This window comes from Zalophus californianus, chromosome 7 (assembly GCF_009762305.2).
Source record: "Zalophus californianus isolate mZalCal1 chromosome 7, mZalCal1.pri.v2, whole genome shotgun sequence".
NCBI lineage: Eukaryota > Metazoa > Chordata > Mammalia > Carnivora > Otariidae > Zalophus > Zalophus californianus.
In genome coordinates this window covers 132149886-132166499 of record NC_045601.1, presented here as the reverse complement: position 1 = coordinate 132166499, position 16614 = coordinate 132149886, and the positions used below count along the sequence as shown (strand labels likewise).

Sequence of the window (16614 nt, the reverse complement as noted above, 5' to 3'; positions counted from 1 at the left end):
TGCTTTCTAAATGTGTAGTCTTTTCTAATCCATGAAATAAGCATCACAATTCCTCTTTCCCAAAGTTTCTTTGAGGATTAATGGATACAATGAATATGCAAAGGGTAGCACCCATACATAGCCCAGTCCTTTTTTTAAAAAAGTCCATTTGCACCTTTCCAATGCTGTAGATTTATTTAAGGGAAGGACCTAGATGGAGAAAGATCCTCAGGCAAGAATAGCTGCATGATATGCTAAAACCTCCTTTACTATAAAACAGGAGGTCAGTAGTTCTGAGTCCTGGTTGCATATTTGAATCATTAGGGACAATTAAAATGATTCCCAAGTATAAGGCTCATGACCAAAGATTCTGATTTAATTGATCTGTTGTGGGACTCCAGTCTTGAGTTCATAAAAGCTTGCCAGGTGTTTCTAATATGTATTGGACTCAGTCATTGCTTCTTGAACTAACATAAATTACCTGGAAATCTTGTTCAAATGTAGGTTCTGCTTCTCTAGGTCTAGGGTGCCTGAGATTTTGCATCTCTAACCAGCTCTGAGATGAAGCCGGTGCTGCTAGTTCAGGACCATCCTCTGAATAGCACGTGATTAATAATCAGTAACAGTGGTTCTCAACCTTCAGTGTTCATCAGAATAGCCCAGTGGCTCTTTGAAAATGTAGCCCTCGGACCTGGGTTTATCCCTCACAAATTCCGTTTCACTTGGTTTCAGAAGGGGCCAAGAGAATCACCTATCCATAATGTCCCTTTCAACCTGAAAATCTTACGATGTTAGTTTTATGATCTTATAATATGACTTCCCTCCCAATGCAATTGTTCAGTAAAAAAATTACACAGACTGAAGCTGAGTGTGTGAGTCATCACTGTCAGAAACCTGGAAGGTGGGTGAACTCAAGTTATATTATGTCAGGACATGGCTGATCTCTATGCCATGTGTATCTTCAACTTCAAGAATTCTCCTTTTGAGTTAATGGAGACCTTCACAGAATTCCCTCTCAGTAAGCAGGTTTTACTGTTGACCAAGCACTCACAGATTAATTGGGAGAGCATCCTTCACTGATGGATGATGAACAGGATGCTCCTAGATTTTTTTCTGCTCTCTGCAACACATCATGCTTTCCAAAGCAGAGTCCCCAGAGGAGTGGGCTCATCTTCTCTACCTCAGGACCAAACCAAAGAATATGAAGGTCCACAGAGCAACCTGCTTTATTCCACAGAGCCAATAACCGACTTTTGAAAATCTCTGGGACTTTCAGAAGAATTTGTCCCACGATAGATTGGATGGCTTTTGTCTTTCTTTTTCACCCTCTGGGATTTCTCTGGCTTTTACTAGCTAAAAGCATCTTCTACTTAGAGGCAGGCCTTTTGCTGCTTCCCAAAAAGAATTGAAAAATAACTGTGATGGGGTCAAAAATATTATAATTCCAGTATCACGGTCTTAGATAACCATTTTTGCAAGTCATAAATAGAGAAGGGGTTGGTTTCAAAGAAGTTTATGAATTTGTAAATAAAACTGATATAAGGATGGCAATGTGGAAAATAAAACAGATTTTCTTGCTTCCCCCTTTAAAAATATTTACACTTTCAAGAACACTTGATCAGTCTACAGAAGTATCAACATGACTTTGAGAATGGACAACTCAAAAAGGCAATAATCACCCACCAGTTGAGTGGATCAGATCCCGGGTCACTGGGTGCTCAGCTCCATACTGTGCTCCCATTTAGACCTTCTTTTAGAAGAGAGTGTCGGATCAGGGTTACTTGATCTCCTGTGCCCCTGTCCCCAGGATGGGCTGGCCAGGAAGAGAGCTGTTGTGTGCTGTGATTCAGCAGCAACACAAAACCCTAATTGCCTCAAATGCCTTTCCCAAGAGCTGGCTCCCATGCTGCCCCCTTTCCACTTGTGCTCAGAATCTCCCCTCAAACACATACATCTGGTTCTGAAAGGGAGGGGTACAGGCTGTGGTCCCCAGGCCTCTCCCCACTCACCCAAGCCCTTTATCAGGCCCAGGGGCTGCTTGTCTAGGTTGTCTAGGAAAGTCTGGGGAGTCTACACCAAGTGGAAGGAGGCTGCCACGGAGGACCTGGGGCAGTGTAGTGAAAGTCCCACATCATAGTGACAGCAGAGCTCCAGAGAGGATACTGGGGTTCACCAGCCCTACTTGGTCCAGCTCTGGGGAAGGCATGGGGAGGAGAAAGAGGGGTCTCACTTTTCATGTGAAAAGGAGGACTAGCTGGATAGGAAGTACCAAGACAAACTCACTGTTTTTCAATTTTGCCCTGAGTTGGGTTTTGATGTGACAAGAAAATAATTATTATGTTTTATAATTCATGTAAAATTTAATTTTTTCTTTCTTTCTTTCTTTCTTTCTTTCTTTCTTTCTTTCTTTCTTTCTTTCTTTCTTTCTTTCTTTCTTTCTTTCTTTCTTCTTTCTTTCTTTCTTTCTTTCTTTCTTTCTTTCTTTCTTTCTTTCTTTCTTTCTTTCTTTCTTTCTTTCTTTCTTTCCTTCCTTCCCTCTCTTTCTTTCTTTCCTTCTTTCTTTCTTTCTTTCTTTCTTTCTTTCTTTCTTTCTTTCTTTCTTTCTTTCTTTCTTTCCTTCTTTCTTTCTCTTTCTTTCTTTCTTTCTTTCTTTCTTTCTTTCTTTCTTTCTCTCTTTCTTTCTTTCTTTTTCTATTTTTTTGCTAAAAACAGGAGATTAAACACCTATCAAGCTACATTCTTATTTGGCAGTGGCTTCCTTATGAAATTTCAAGCAGAGGAGGGGATAGTGTTTTGCCAGGGATGTTTATTTTACTGATTTGCTGATGTGTAGCATTTCTTATGTGGCAGACAGTTTTGGTACTTTAAAATCTTACTTCATTAAGGCTCTAGTCAACTGAGGAACTGGGCACTATTATGGTTTCTGTCTTTTTCAGGGGAGGGAAATTCAGATCAAAGAGGTAAGCTTGTCCAGGTTCACTGTAGCAGACCCATGATTTGAACCCCCGCGGTCAGGGTCCCGGGTCTGCAACCACTGTGTCATCCTGCCTCTAATGCGGAGGAAAGTGTTCCTGTCCCGGGAAGGCAGGAGAGAAATTGGACTGGGTGGACTGGTCCTTAAATGTGGGCCCCTAGACTTATGTGCTGCTAGGTAATCATCACTGGAGCTCTTGCTTAAAATGCAAACTCCTAGGCTGTACACCTGGATATCTGATTTAGGAAGGCTGGGGTTTTAAAAAAATCGAAATAGATCATGTTTCAGGACCCCTCCACCTTACTACGAATTCAAAATCCTTTGATTGGAACATCGTTCCGATTTTACCTTAAAATGAACGTGCTGTCAGGAGCACCAGTGGCTTATGCTACCACCTCCCCTGCATTTTCTAGTCATTCCAGCTCTGCTGTCTAAACCACAGTCACGGATGGCGACAATTCTGACCACTCCACCCCCAAACTCCATCTGCTGACAACCACCAGGCTGATTTGAGTCCTCCGAGCCTCCCACACCCTGCCTGCTTTCCTTTCGTGGAAGCCTGGAGCCCACAGACTTCTGAAAAGCTTCAACTGTCTCTGCTGCCATGCAAAGTGGACATCTTTAACATTGTTAATAAACTTGACTCCCCTCCTCTGCTGATGATTGCACAGCTCAGGTAGACAACCCCACCACTGAACATTATTGTCCCACTCAGACTGAATGGATGAGACGCGGTAATGTTTAAACACGGGACCGTCCATGGGGACTGAGCCTCAGCCCCTTTCCTCCATCTACTTCTAGCGTCTTCTTACTTGCCGACCCAGGGGATGCTGGAGGTTCTCGCCAGAGTCTCCCTTTTCTCCTACTTCAGCAACATATTCGTGTCTCTTTAGGGGCCTGAGAGGAGCATTTGCTGACTACATACAACCAGAGGCATGAGGAGAATTAGCTGTTGTATCACTTTGGCTAATTTAAGTTCTGCTGATGAACGCACTGACCCAAGCAAATCAACCAGATCATTTCCCAGCCCCTCCTGACTTTAAGAAGCCTGGATCATACCCAGGAAAATGGAAGCAGAGAAGGAGGCTTGCAAACACTCGAGGCTGCCATGGGAGATTGGCTTGCCAGGAAGGTAAAACCAGTGCAGAGGAGACCTCTGGGAAACCCAAGGCAGATTTCATCAGTGCCCCATGTGAAATACCTGTCACCACCTAACAGTGCGCGATGCCAGAAGTCCCCGAACAGCATTCCTTCTCAGTTCTCCCTTATGACTTCCAAGAACTTGACTACTTTTCTCTTTAAGAATACGGTCATGGCCTTTCTCCTCAGTGCATCCCTTGTACCGTACAGGAGATGCCCATCATCAGATTGATTTGACTGAATACCCTAAATATTCCATAGAATAGAGACAATACACTTTTAAAAAATCTCCTGCCTGTCAGGAGATCCCATAAGACACTGCAGCTTCGTTCCAATGCCCTGGCAAAACATCCTCGATGCACCGTGGAACAGGAAGAGCAAGCCAACCGGAGCCTAACAGACCATCTTGAACTATGTAATAAAAGTGCACATATCAGCCACACTTCACCATAGGCATGCTCCTCGCTGCTCCCCGAGTGCACTGTTAATTCCTCGAGCAGTAACAGAATTCATCTAAAATAGATAAGGCAGCTCTAGAAGTGCAAAGCTTATCTCAGGAACCCCTAATCCAGCTGGATTTCCATCAGATAGATCAGGGTGCCCTAGATCTCCTCAAGTGTAGTGGCTGCAAATTTAACCTTTTCCGGGAGCAGGGAGGCGGGGAGCATCGGATACCTTTCTGGATACCTATGCCTTGGGTGCAAGTAGGTGGGAAATCATTTTCTAACCTAGCTGTCCAAGGGGCATTTGTGTCAAAAGTTAGGTAGGACGCTTTTTTTTTTTTTAAACGACATCCCAGAAGTTGGTGTTTATCCATTCTATTACATGCCTGCCTCAGTTTCAGCAAGAGTTTGGTAGAGATGAGTTTTCGATTTAGTAATCCCAGTTACTGACCCTCTGCCCTACAGCTGAAGCTGCTGCAGTAGATACCGAACTGTCAGTATAAACCCAACGTGCAAAAGAGAGGAGTTTACTCTCTTGCTCCCATTGTATTACCTTGAGCTCCTTGACTATAGAAGAATCTCTGAGCTGACTCAACATCCAAGAGTCTATGAGCGGACTCCACATCCAGAAAATAATCCATTTTGGGATAATCCATCCTTGATGTTCCCAAAGCAGAGTTTCAAGACAAAATAGTCACTTGTATGCCTATGAAAAAGGAAAAAAAATCCACAATATTTTAGACTGTCAAATAGATGTTTAAAACCCTATATGTATACACACATACATATATATATAAACATATATGTGTATACAATGTATTATATTTGTTATATATTATAAGGATATATATTTATATATATATATGTATAGATATATTAACAATTTTGGAATAAGAACTATCCCATTATAATACTCCCTCATTTGATATTTCCAATTCCAAAGCCACCCTCAACATAGCTTTCCTACTGTATGAGAAAATGCAACATTTAATGAGCATTCATTAAAAGAAATATATTCTACTCAGAAAAAAAAAAACAAACAAACCAGATGATTCAAGCTAAAGAGAAATAACATACCAGTCTTTCTTTGTTGTAAATTAACTGGAAAATAGGCTGTTAAATTCATATGCTATCCGTTTTCAAAAGGTCTGTCTGATGAATGGCACCGTTAAGTGTCAGCCGTTCTGAACTAATCCTCAGTTGGTCCAGGGAGTTCCGACTCCCCTAGAACAGCGAGAATCGTCTGGGAATCCGAGCCTCCACTTATAGGTGCCTTGCGTTTATGACACATGCTGACATGTTTGCTGTAAAAAATGCGTTGGATTCCTTCCTTTTTGGTGATTCCCTTCAGCACATTTTATAAAGTGCTACAGTATCATCACCTGCTTGCCCTTGACCCAGGCTGCTTTTGAGAAAGAATCCTGGTTTGTAGGCAACGATCTCCATAATATTATCATGCACTAGCCTGTCAGGAAGCTGATGCACTTCATTAAAAAGCATTCAGCCTGTTGGGTTCTTTTTAGCATATGTAGCCTTTCCCTGATACTTGCACACATGAAGTGTCTCTATTTCTGCAGGATGTTTTTGGAAAGAATTTATAAGATCAAGTCATTAAAAATCAAGCTCAGATGGCTAATCCAATTTGTTCCTCTTTCTAACAGTGCATATTTTAATATAAGAACCCAAATTTGGTAAGAGGAGACTTTAAAAAATACCCAAAGGTACCCGAACAGCAAATCATACTTACTGCAAGAGGAAAAAAAAAAATCAAGGACTAACTGCTGGCAGTAAAAGCAAGAAAAATTTCAGCTGGAGTGTCTTTGATCTCACTAAATTCCCAATGAAAGTAAACAATTTTGATTGTTTGATTGGAACAGTGATGAATAATATATACAGTCCACTGGACCTCCTTTATCACATAAAATGGCCAGAGCATGTTACCTTAGCAACAGAAGGTGACGCCAGCCTCAGCCTCTTTGTATCCTCCACTCTGAAGGAAGAAAATGACCAGTTTCCCGTATAAAACTTGGGCACAAAATCATCACCACCAAAATCTACATGTAACCATCATGTGGTCTGGTCCCTATCACCCCGTCCATCTCTTACACAGAGAAGTGTCATCGTCTTTGAAAAATGGGTTTTGGCTTTAATAATTTATGTTTATAACCCCAAGTCACAGTTTGATTTGCAGTTGCAACAGAATTACATGATTAAACAATGAGTAGGATAGAAAAGTTGTCTAGCAATTGTTGGGGGGGCACCAAGTTCTTACCCTGACACTGGCTCTTCGTTGTAGGGAAAGGCTGTTTGAGCTTAGCATATGTTAAATGTTCCCCTGTTATAATTAATACATAGATCAGTCACCAGCATCGCGGCTGAAAATAACTCTCTTTCCTTCTGCGAATCAGTCACTGGAAGAAGCTGAAAAAGCTGCCTGAAATTTCCCAGCTTTTAAAAAATGCATTATAACATAGCTCTTTCGGGAGCTGTCCCCCCACCCCACAGAAAAGAAAGGTAGCCAAAAATGAGACAGGAAAGGAAGAGTCCTGAAGTTAGCAGATACTCACCAGCAGGACACCGCAGAGCATCAAATGAAGCTGTGCAATGCTGCTGAGCACGCGAGCCCAAATGAACAGCTTCTAATTTTCCCTTCAATCTCAATTCAAGAGCACTGAGCAGAGGCAAGTGATGGATTTGCCCATTTTATATTGTGATGAAATGCAACCCTTAAAAAGAGATCTGAGTGGAGCTGCTCTTTAGAACACATTAGACTGCTAATTTAAGAAAATTGAAAGGTTTTGTTTTACTGTCTTTTATGTGTTCTCTCTGCTACCCCCTCAATTTAATTTGCATTTAAAATTATGCTCATGTCTCCTCAGTTCTCCAAGGTGGGGAGTACTTTCTAATCACGATGGCTGCTTGGGTAGGGGTTGGTGCAACGCCACTTTTATTCTGAGCTGCAAAACAAGGTGGGTAATTATAATTGTGAGCTGTTTTCTGGAGTGAAATATAAAGTGAACATCTGATTTCACCCCCTCCCTCTTCCTGGCCTTTCTTCCCCTTCCTGCCTCTGACTGCTTGGTCAAAGCTCCAGCCCAAATCATGCCAATCTGTCTAAAAGCATTCTTTTCTGTCTGAATGTAACAAAGTAAACCCAACAGCAAAAGGAAACTTTGGTTAGATACCTGAGCTTATTCTGGTGGGATATCCTCCCTACCAGACCTAGGGAAGGACTTTTAGACACAATACTTGGAGATGTGCTCATGAAAGGCATAATGAGAGCCAAATGCAAGCCTGATAGTGGGTTTTTGACCCTTTGTTGACCAAGAATTAGTAATAAGTGTGGCATGGTGTGCGGTATGTTGGATTGTTAAGAAAAAAGAAGGTACATTTGAGAAGTCTTGGATGGAAGGCCACCACACTCCTCCCTCCCACAGACACAGTTCTTCCGGCTGCTTTTGAGACAAACCTGAAAATCTGCTGTTTGTCTTGTGGGCTCTCCCACCCAATCAGAACAAATCAGATACCAAGCTGGGGCTGCTGAATTAAGCCTGATGAAAGAGGAAGCTAAAACTACCAATCACAGGTTCTTGTAGGGAAAGTACACTTTGGAGCAGCATCCTCAATGCTTTGCCCAGACCCAAGGACTTACTTTTTGTAAGGTTACATTTCTATTCAGCCTCCATTGGAGACATGCTGATCACTTGACATTTACAAGAGGAGAAAGCTGTCTTCTGGTTTCTTTAGCTTACATTGAGGTGTGGGCGACAGATTCTGAACTCTCTATTGTGAATCCACTGAAATTGTAATGACTCATAGGTGAGAGAGAGAGAGATGGGGAGAGAGAATGTGCAATCTACTGCTGCTGACAAACACCGAACATTTAGGTGAGTGCAGATGAATGATTGAAGACAGAGTTGCTAAATTGGAAATTTGAAAAATAGAGTTGATTTCCAGAGGTTGGGGGATGGGTTTGGAAGTAAATCATTTCTGGAGACTTGACCCTCAAGAAAGGTAAATTTGAAGTGTCTTACACAATGTACATGCAATATGAAAGGACCATGATTTAAGAAAACTCAGAGAGGAAAATTTCAACTTAGAGAAAGAAATATATTTGAGAAGGAGATGATTCTTCACTTGCAAAATGGGGACTTCATTTTAATAAATAATTAGCAACTGGGTTTTTTTTTTTTTAAAACATAATATGACCAGCTTCTGAAATAGATTTTCAAAAAATGCTTTTATTCTCTGAGAGAATAGATATAGATTGCATATAGGAATATCTGGGTGAGGAATTATTTTTAAAAGTGGGAAGCATTGTAATGTTCAAAAGCCAATGTCATGATCTGATCAGCTCAGCTCTGTTTTGTAACTTTAATCTGCTCAAAAGCAACATTTATAATGATCCATTGTTCTGAGGTATAATAGAACCGGAAGGTGAAGTTAGAGCAAGGATTCAGACTAACACTTATGTAGCACTGAACAATTCAGCCCAAATCATCTTCAAGACATCAGCTTGAAAAGTTAACTCAGACAATGTTAACATATCCTGTGAGCAAGAAATAAAAAATTATTTTAAAAGAGGCCAAAGTAGAGTTATATCTTTTACACCAAAGGTGTTATAATATGGAAGTTTGGAACTGTAAGACTGAAAAAAATAATCCAGGATTTTTACAAATACACGACATGGCAGAGATATGTATACTTGCTATTCAGTTTGGTGACAAGAACATATGTGTATGAGTACAAAGGGAAGCAGTATTTGATTAATTCAAAATGGAGGTATATTTCACGATGGAATCTGGAGACCAGGGAAGATATCAGCTTGCATTAATTAATTTTGGGGTATACCTATTTATTCTATTGGATGGCATAAGACCTAGACATTTTGGGAAAGGAAGTCACATGATTTGTAAGTAGACAACTGGCTTTTTTGTTCTTTTGGTATCATCGTATTGGCTTCCATCAGAGTCAGTCTGGGTTTACTGTTTACTAAGAGATGAAGAGTTTTGTGTTGTCAACAATTTTATAATTAATTTTACTTGTTTAATTGCTTCACTGTATTCCAGAGCTCTCTAGCAGACAATGTTTTATATTTGTGGTGAACTATATGAAGTTCTGCCTTCTCTCTGCATGAAATCTTGGGGAAGTTTCTCTTTCCCCAACAAACCCAACTTTAATTTTAAAATATTAGAAGCTCTCTTAAAGTGTGGGAGCATTTTGGATTCCTTGGTGGGGTCCCTACATTGAAGATCTTTTGTTAAGTGCTAGCTTCCTAAATAAGTATAGAAAACAATATATTCATTCTATTTCTGCAAATAGTTGACCTCAGAATATGTTGCAATAGCAGTGGTTTCTCTTTGCTTGGCAAGTCACTCTCTTATTTTTTAACCCATCCCTCAAAAGAAGTCTCTCCTTCCCTGCTCACTAAGGGTTGTCATTAAATGGTAGGAGACTGCAAACATTTTATCTGAGGTTTTATCCATATTGAACTCTCCCTGGGAGATGAAACACTTTAAGCCATCGTCAGTTACTTTTACTTTAAAGTAGATGAATTTCCAGACTTTTCTTGTGAGAAGGTTTTGATGATAGTTGGAAAGCTAACGAAGGCTGCAAGAGTTGGGAGGGTAGACTGGGAAAAACAATGTCTCACAGGGAGGAGAAGCCTAATTATATTCCATGTAAGCATGTAGTCATGTTTTGAGGCCTCACATATGTATAAGGTGCCAGGTATAGGCATACCTTGGAGATATTGCAGGTTCAGTTCCAGATCACTGCAAAGAAGTAAATATCACAATAAAGCAAGTCAAGTGAATTTTTTGGTTTCTCAGTGTTGTTTACACTGTACTATAGTATATTAGGTGTTTAATAGCGTTATGTTTAAAAAAATGTACATATCTTAATTTAAAGATACTTCGATGCTAAACAATGCTAATCATCATCTGAGCTTTCAGAGAATTTGCAATCTTTTCGCCAGTGGAAGTTCTTGCCTCCATGTTGATGGTTGCTGACCAGTCAGGATGGTGGTTGCTGAAGGGGGGTGGCTGTGGCTAGTTCTTAAAATAAGACAAAAATGAAGTTTGCCACACCAATTGATTCTTCCTTTCATGAATGATTTCGCTGGAGCTTGTGATGCTGTTTGATAAACATTTTACCCAGAGTAGAAATTTCTTTCAGAATTGGAATCAATCCTCTCAAATCCCCTGCTGCTGTTTGATCAACTAAATTTATGTCATATTCTAAATCCTTTGTTGTCATTTCAACAGTCTTTATGGCATCATCACCAGGAGTAAATTCCATCTCAAGAAACTACTGTCTTTGCTCACCCATAAGAAGCACCTCCTCATCTGTTCAGGTTTTATTATGAGATGACAGCAATTCAGTCCCATCCTCAGGCTCACTTCTCACTCTAGCTCTCTTGCTGTTTCCACCACATCTGCAGTGACTTCCTCCACTGACATCTTGAACCCCTCATGCCTGAGTGTGGGAATTAACTTCTTCCAAACTCCTGTTCATCTTAATATTTTGACCTCTTCCCATGAATCACAAATGTTCTTAATGGCACCTAGAAGGGCAAATGCTTTCCAGAACGTTTTCAATGGACTTTGTCCAGATTCATCAGAGGACCTTTTGACATGCCTTCCTCACCAAGTGTAACCATTTCTAGCCTTTGATTCAAAGTGAGAGATGTGTGACTCTCTTTCACTTGGACACTTAGAGACCACTGTAAAATTATTAATTGGCCTCATTTCAATATTGTTGTATCTCAGGGAATAAGGAGGTCTGAGAAGGAGAGAAATAGGAGAACGACCAGTTGGTGGGACAGTCAGAATACACACAACATTAATTGATTTGGCACGTCGTCTTATATGAGTGTGGTTTGTGATGCCCCATAACAATTGCAATAGCAGCATCAAAGATCACTGATCACCGATCACCATAACAAACATAATAATAATAAAGTTTGAAATGTTGTGAGAATTACCAAAATATAACCCAGAGACATGAAGTGAGTGAACAAATTCTGTTGGAAAAATGGAGCCAATACACCTGCTCAATGTAGTGTTGTCAGAAACCTTCAATTTGTAAAAAACACAGTATCTGTGAAGTGCAATAAAGCAAAGTGCAATAAAATGAGGTAAGCCTGCATTCAGCTGGCAGAGATGGGCATTAAATGTGTAAACATCTTAATTTGGACCAGGGATTGACACTGCCACAAAGGACCATAGGCAGACTTCTAAATCCTATTTAAGAACTTCGTGTCAAAATTGTTCCCCCTTGGCCCATTCTCAGCAGGAAAATTGTTCAAAATAAAAATCACACAGCCCCCTGTTCTGGACTGCATTGGAGAAAGCCACATTAGAAGAGAGGTGGCATTGGCCAATATGGTAGAGGCCAGGGCCAAGAAGAATGAAGTCTTTAGCTCCGCTTGCTGCCCACTTCTGAAAATATTCTTTCCCCTCTTTTAATACTTGTAGAAGGGCTGGTTCACAGAGTTGAAAAGAACAATAGTTGAAAATGGCATTGTACTCTTCTGCCAACTGGATTCTAGTAAGTTGATCTTTCTTATAATACAGAAATTTCTTTGCTTGGCAGAAAGAATACTCATACATTATATTTCTATCTTAGTGTTTATCTAATGGATCTGGAAATAGGGAAAAGAAGAGATGTTGAGTAGGGAAAGGAATCCTTAAGCAACTCTCTACTTACTGTAACTCTCAAATCCCTAACTATGAAGATGTGAAAAGGCTCTCAGCCTTTCCCCTAAGGTCAGGAATGCGGCAGGGATGTCCACTCTCACCACTGCTATTCAACATAGTATTAGAAGTCCTAGCCACAGCAATCAGACAACAAAAAGAAATCAAAGGCATCCAAATCGGCAAAGAGGAAGTCAAACTCTCACTCTTTGCAGATGATATGATACTGTATGTGGAAAACCCAAAAGACTCCACCCCAAAACTGCTAGAACTCATACAGGAATTCAGTCAAGTAGCAGGATATAAAATCAATGCACAGAAATCGGTGGCATTCTTATACACCAACAACAAGACAGAAGAGAGACAAATCAAGGAGTCTATCCCATTTACAATTGCACCCAAAACCATTAGATACCTAGGAATAAATCTAACCAAAGAGGCAAAGGATCTGTACTCAGAAAACTATAAAATACTCATGAAAGAAATTGAAGAAGACACAAAGAAATGGAAAAACGTTCCATGCTCATGGATTGGGAGAATCAACATTGTGAAGATGTCAATGCTACCTAGAGCAATCTACACATTCAATGCAATCCCCATCAAAATACCATCCACTTTTTTCAAAGAAATGGAACAAATAATCCTAAAATTTGTATGGAACCAGAAGAGACCCCGAATAGCCAGAGGAATACTGAAAAAGAAAAGCAAAGCTGGCGGCATCACAATTCCGGACTTCCAGCTCTATTACAAAGCTGTCATCATAAAGACTGTATGGTACTGGCACAAAAACAGACACATCGATCAATGGAACAGAATCGAGAGCACAGAAATGGACCCTCAACTCTATGGTCAACTTATTTTTGACAAAGCAGGAAAGAATGTCCAATGGCAAAAAGACAGTCTCTTCAACAAATGGTGTTGGGAAAATTGGACAGCCACATGCAGAAGAATGAAACTGGACCATTTCCTTACACCACACACAAAAATAGACTCCAAATGGTTGAAAGACCTAAACGTGAGACAGGAGTCCATCCAAATCCTAAAGGAGAACACAGGTAGCAACCTTTTCGACATTAGCCGCAGCAACTTCTTCCTAGAAACATCGCCAAAGGCACGGGAAGCCAGGGCAAAAATGAACTATTGGGATTTCATCAAGATAAAAAGCTTTTGCACAGCAAAAGAAACAGTCCACAAAACCAAAAGACAACCGACAGAATGGGAGAAAATATTTGCAAATGACATATCAGATGAAGGGCTAGTATCCAAAATCTATAAAGAACTTATCACACTCAACACCCAAAGAACAAATAATCCAATCAAGAAATGGGCAGAAGACATGAACAGACATTTCTCCAAAGAAGACATCCAAATGGCCAACAGGCACATGAAAAAGTGCTCAACATCGCTCGGCATCAGGGAAATCCAAATCAAAACCTCAATGAGATACCACCTCACACCCGTCAGAATGGCTAAAATTAACAAGTCAGGGAACGACAGATGTTGGCGGGGATGTGGAGAAAGGGGAACCCTCCTACACTGTTGGTGGGAATGCAAGCTGGTGCAACCACTCTGGAAAACAGTATGGAGGTTCCTCAAACAGTTGAAATTAGAGCTACCGTTCGATCCAGCAATTGCACTACTGGGTATTTACCACAAAGATACAAATGTAGGGACCCGAAGGGGTACGTGTACCCCAATGTTTATAGCAGCAATGTCTACAATAGCCAAACTGTGGAAAGAGCCAAGATGCCCATCAACAGATGAATGGATAAAGAGGTAGTGGTATATATACACAATGGAATATTATGCAGCCATCAAAAGGAATGAGATCTTGCCATTTGCAACGACGTGGATGGAACTGGAGGGTGTTATGCTGAGTGAAATAAGTCAATCAGAGAAAGACATGTATCACATGACCTCACTGATATGAGGAATTCTTAATCTCAGGAAACAAACTGAGTGTTACTGGAATGGTTGGGGGTGGGAGGGATGGGGTGGTTGGGTGATAGACATTGGGGAAGGTATGTGCTACGGTGAGCGCTGTGAATTGTGCAAGACTGTTGAATCACAGATCTGTACTTCTGAAACAAATAATGCAACATATTTTAAGAAAAAAGAAAAAGAAGAAGATAACAGGAGAGGAAGAAAAGGGGAGTATGTCAGAGGGGGAGACGAACCATGAGAGATGATGGACTCTGAAAAACAAACTGAGGGTTCTAGAGGGGAGGGGGGTGGGGGATGGGTGAGCCTGGTGATGGGTATTGAGGAGGGCACATTCTGCATGGAGCACTGGGTGTTATGAACAAACAATGAATCATGGAACACTGCATCAAAAACTAATGATGTAATATATGGTGATTAACATAACAATAAAAAATTAAAAAAAAAAAAGATGTGAAAATGGCCAGCTACTGATGGAGAAATGCATTGACAGTAGTAGCTTTTTTAAACACGAATTTGAAGATGTATCTTAATGGTATTTGACCTCATTCACCCTGGCAAGAAATCACATTGCCCTCACTTCTTTATGGGTAGAGTGTGTGTGTAGTTTGTTTTCAACTCTCCTGGAGGGAGAAAAATTAATCACAAGTTCAATTGCATTTTCCTAGTCCTCCTAAAAATCCAGATAAGCAACTTGAAAATATCCCAAGATGGGTTGAAGGAAGAAAGAATAGTGATCTCTGAGGGCATGGGTCTTATAGACCCTACAGAAGATGTGGCTCCTGAACTTCCAAAGAACATTAGGAAAATAAGATTGAATATAGCAGTGAGAGCCCACAAGGAGTGAGTTTGAATTGTGTCAAAACAGTATTAGTCATTTTTAGGTCATTTCAAGGTCATTTTGGAAATCCCATACTACTATGCAAACTGAGGATTACTAATAGATAGATTGGATAGATAAATAGATAGGGATGTACAAGTAGAAGTAGAGATTAGAAAAAGACAGAGAGGTAGACAGAGATAGAGATATACAGACACAGAAGAAGAAAATGATCAAAATGAATTTAGACATGTGGTAACCTTGAACTACGTTTTTTCCCCTTCCCAAATGCCAAGGTCAAAAACCAAACAAAACTGTATAAATCAAAGAAACTTTGGTAACTATTTCATCCCTTTTAGGTGTTTAATATATTGACACATTCTACAACAAGGTCTATGTGCTTAAATATTAATACCAAATATTTTCCCTATGCATATGTGTAAGGGTATTTGCATAACAAATATTATTATTATTCATGACACAGCTCCCGGTTTGTTTTCAGAGATAAATGTCTTTGGGATCTATCACCCAAAGGCACTGAGGAGCATCATATCACAGGTATCAGGTTTCTAAATCAGCATTCCTTGCTCCTAGTGGATTGAAGATAACAGAAGACCCATCTTCACCACCATGCTTAGAAAGGGTAGTGATGGTAGGTGGGTGCTTGCTTCTGAAACAAAGAGAACCTTATTGCTATTTACTGAGTTTTCATTTTTCACAAGCATTATTAGTACTGGAAAAAAAATTGTCAGATTTAGCTTCAAATACTCATTGCTATATAATAAACACCAAAGAAATGTTTTCCAGTCATTCTGGAGACAATGCAGTAATGTAGTTAAAAATATTGGCTTGGGAATCCAGGTTTTGCTGCTTGTTAGCTGAGCAAGCTAACTTCTCTAGGTCTCATCTTCCATTCTCTGTAGAATAAAAATAAAAATAAGAATCGAATGAGATAACCTACGTAGACAACAGAGAACCTGACACACAGGAAGCATCTAGGTTAGGTATTACTTTAAAATATTTCTTCAACAGCTTAGAAATATAGGGAGTTGTGAGAGTAAGACATCCCATCCCATGCACCCCAACCACATTTGTCTCATGTATTATTGAAATATTACCTCTAGATGCATCTAGAATGGTACCTGGCCCATAGTAAGCGCCCCAGAGTGTTAATTATTATAATTATCTTCCCCCCACAGAGAGCTGGTGGACTTGATGAGCTCTTCCATGTGTGTTCTTTTTCTAGAGAGCCACACAAAGGAGGGGAGCATCTAGAACCCCTGCCAACATATCCTCACCAAAAGGGCAGCTGTTTTTCTTTCTACCACTCTGCTTTCCTTTTCCTGCAACAGGGAGCTACAAACTATAGCAGAATTTTGGCCACTCTTTCTCATAAACTCATCTCTTTCCTTAGCCAAATTAAATGACTATATATATATATATATATATGTATATATATATATATATATATATATACACACACACACACACTTGGAGCAGAATAGGCCCTTTATCCATTGCGTAATAAAAAGCTCAACATGAGAAGTTTCTATTTTTCCAGGGGTAGGTCCAGACATGTTTTCTGGTCTAAATGTTCAGTCACTATTCATTTATTTGTAA

General features: G+C 40.1%; 1 protein-coding gene across 4 annotated transcripts in view; it reads right to left on the bottom strand.

Moving 5' to 3' along the window:
- The window catches only part of PHACTR1 (phosphatase and actin regulator 1), a 551155-nt gene extending 543927 nt beyond the window's left edge, over positions 1–7228 (bottom strand). For 3 of the 4 annotated variants that reach the window (XR_003521322.1, XM_027601439.2, XM_027601442.2), the window contains exons 1-2: positions 7104–7228; positions 5090–5242 (exon numbers count right to left, since the gene is read on the bottom strand). Coding sequence is in view for 3 of the 4 variants with exons in the window: in XM_027601439.2 (XP_027457240.1) it covers positions 5090–5192 (103 nt within the window). In the remaining variant the exon portion in view is untranslated. Of the gene's footprint in view, positions 1–5089; positions 5243–5613; positions 5759–7103 lie in introns of those variants that run through there. The other variant, XM_027601440.2, reaches the window with a different exon arrangement.
- Positions 7229–16614: the final 9386 nt, after the last annotated feature.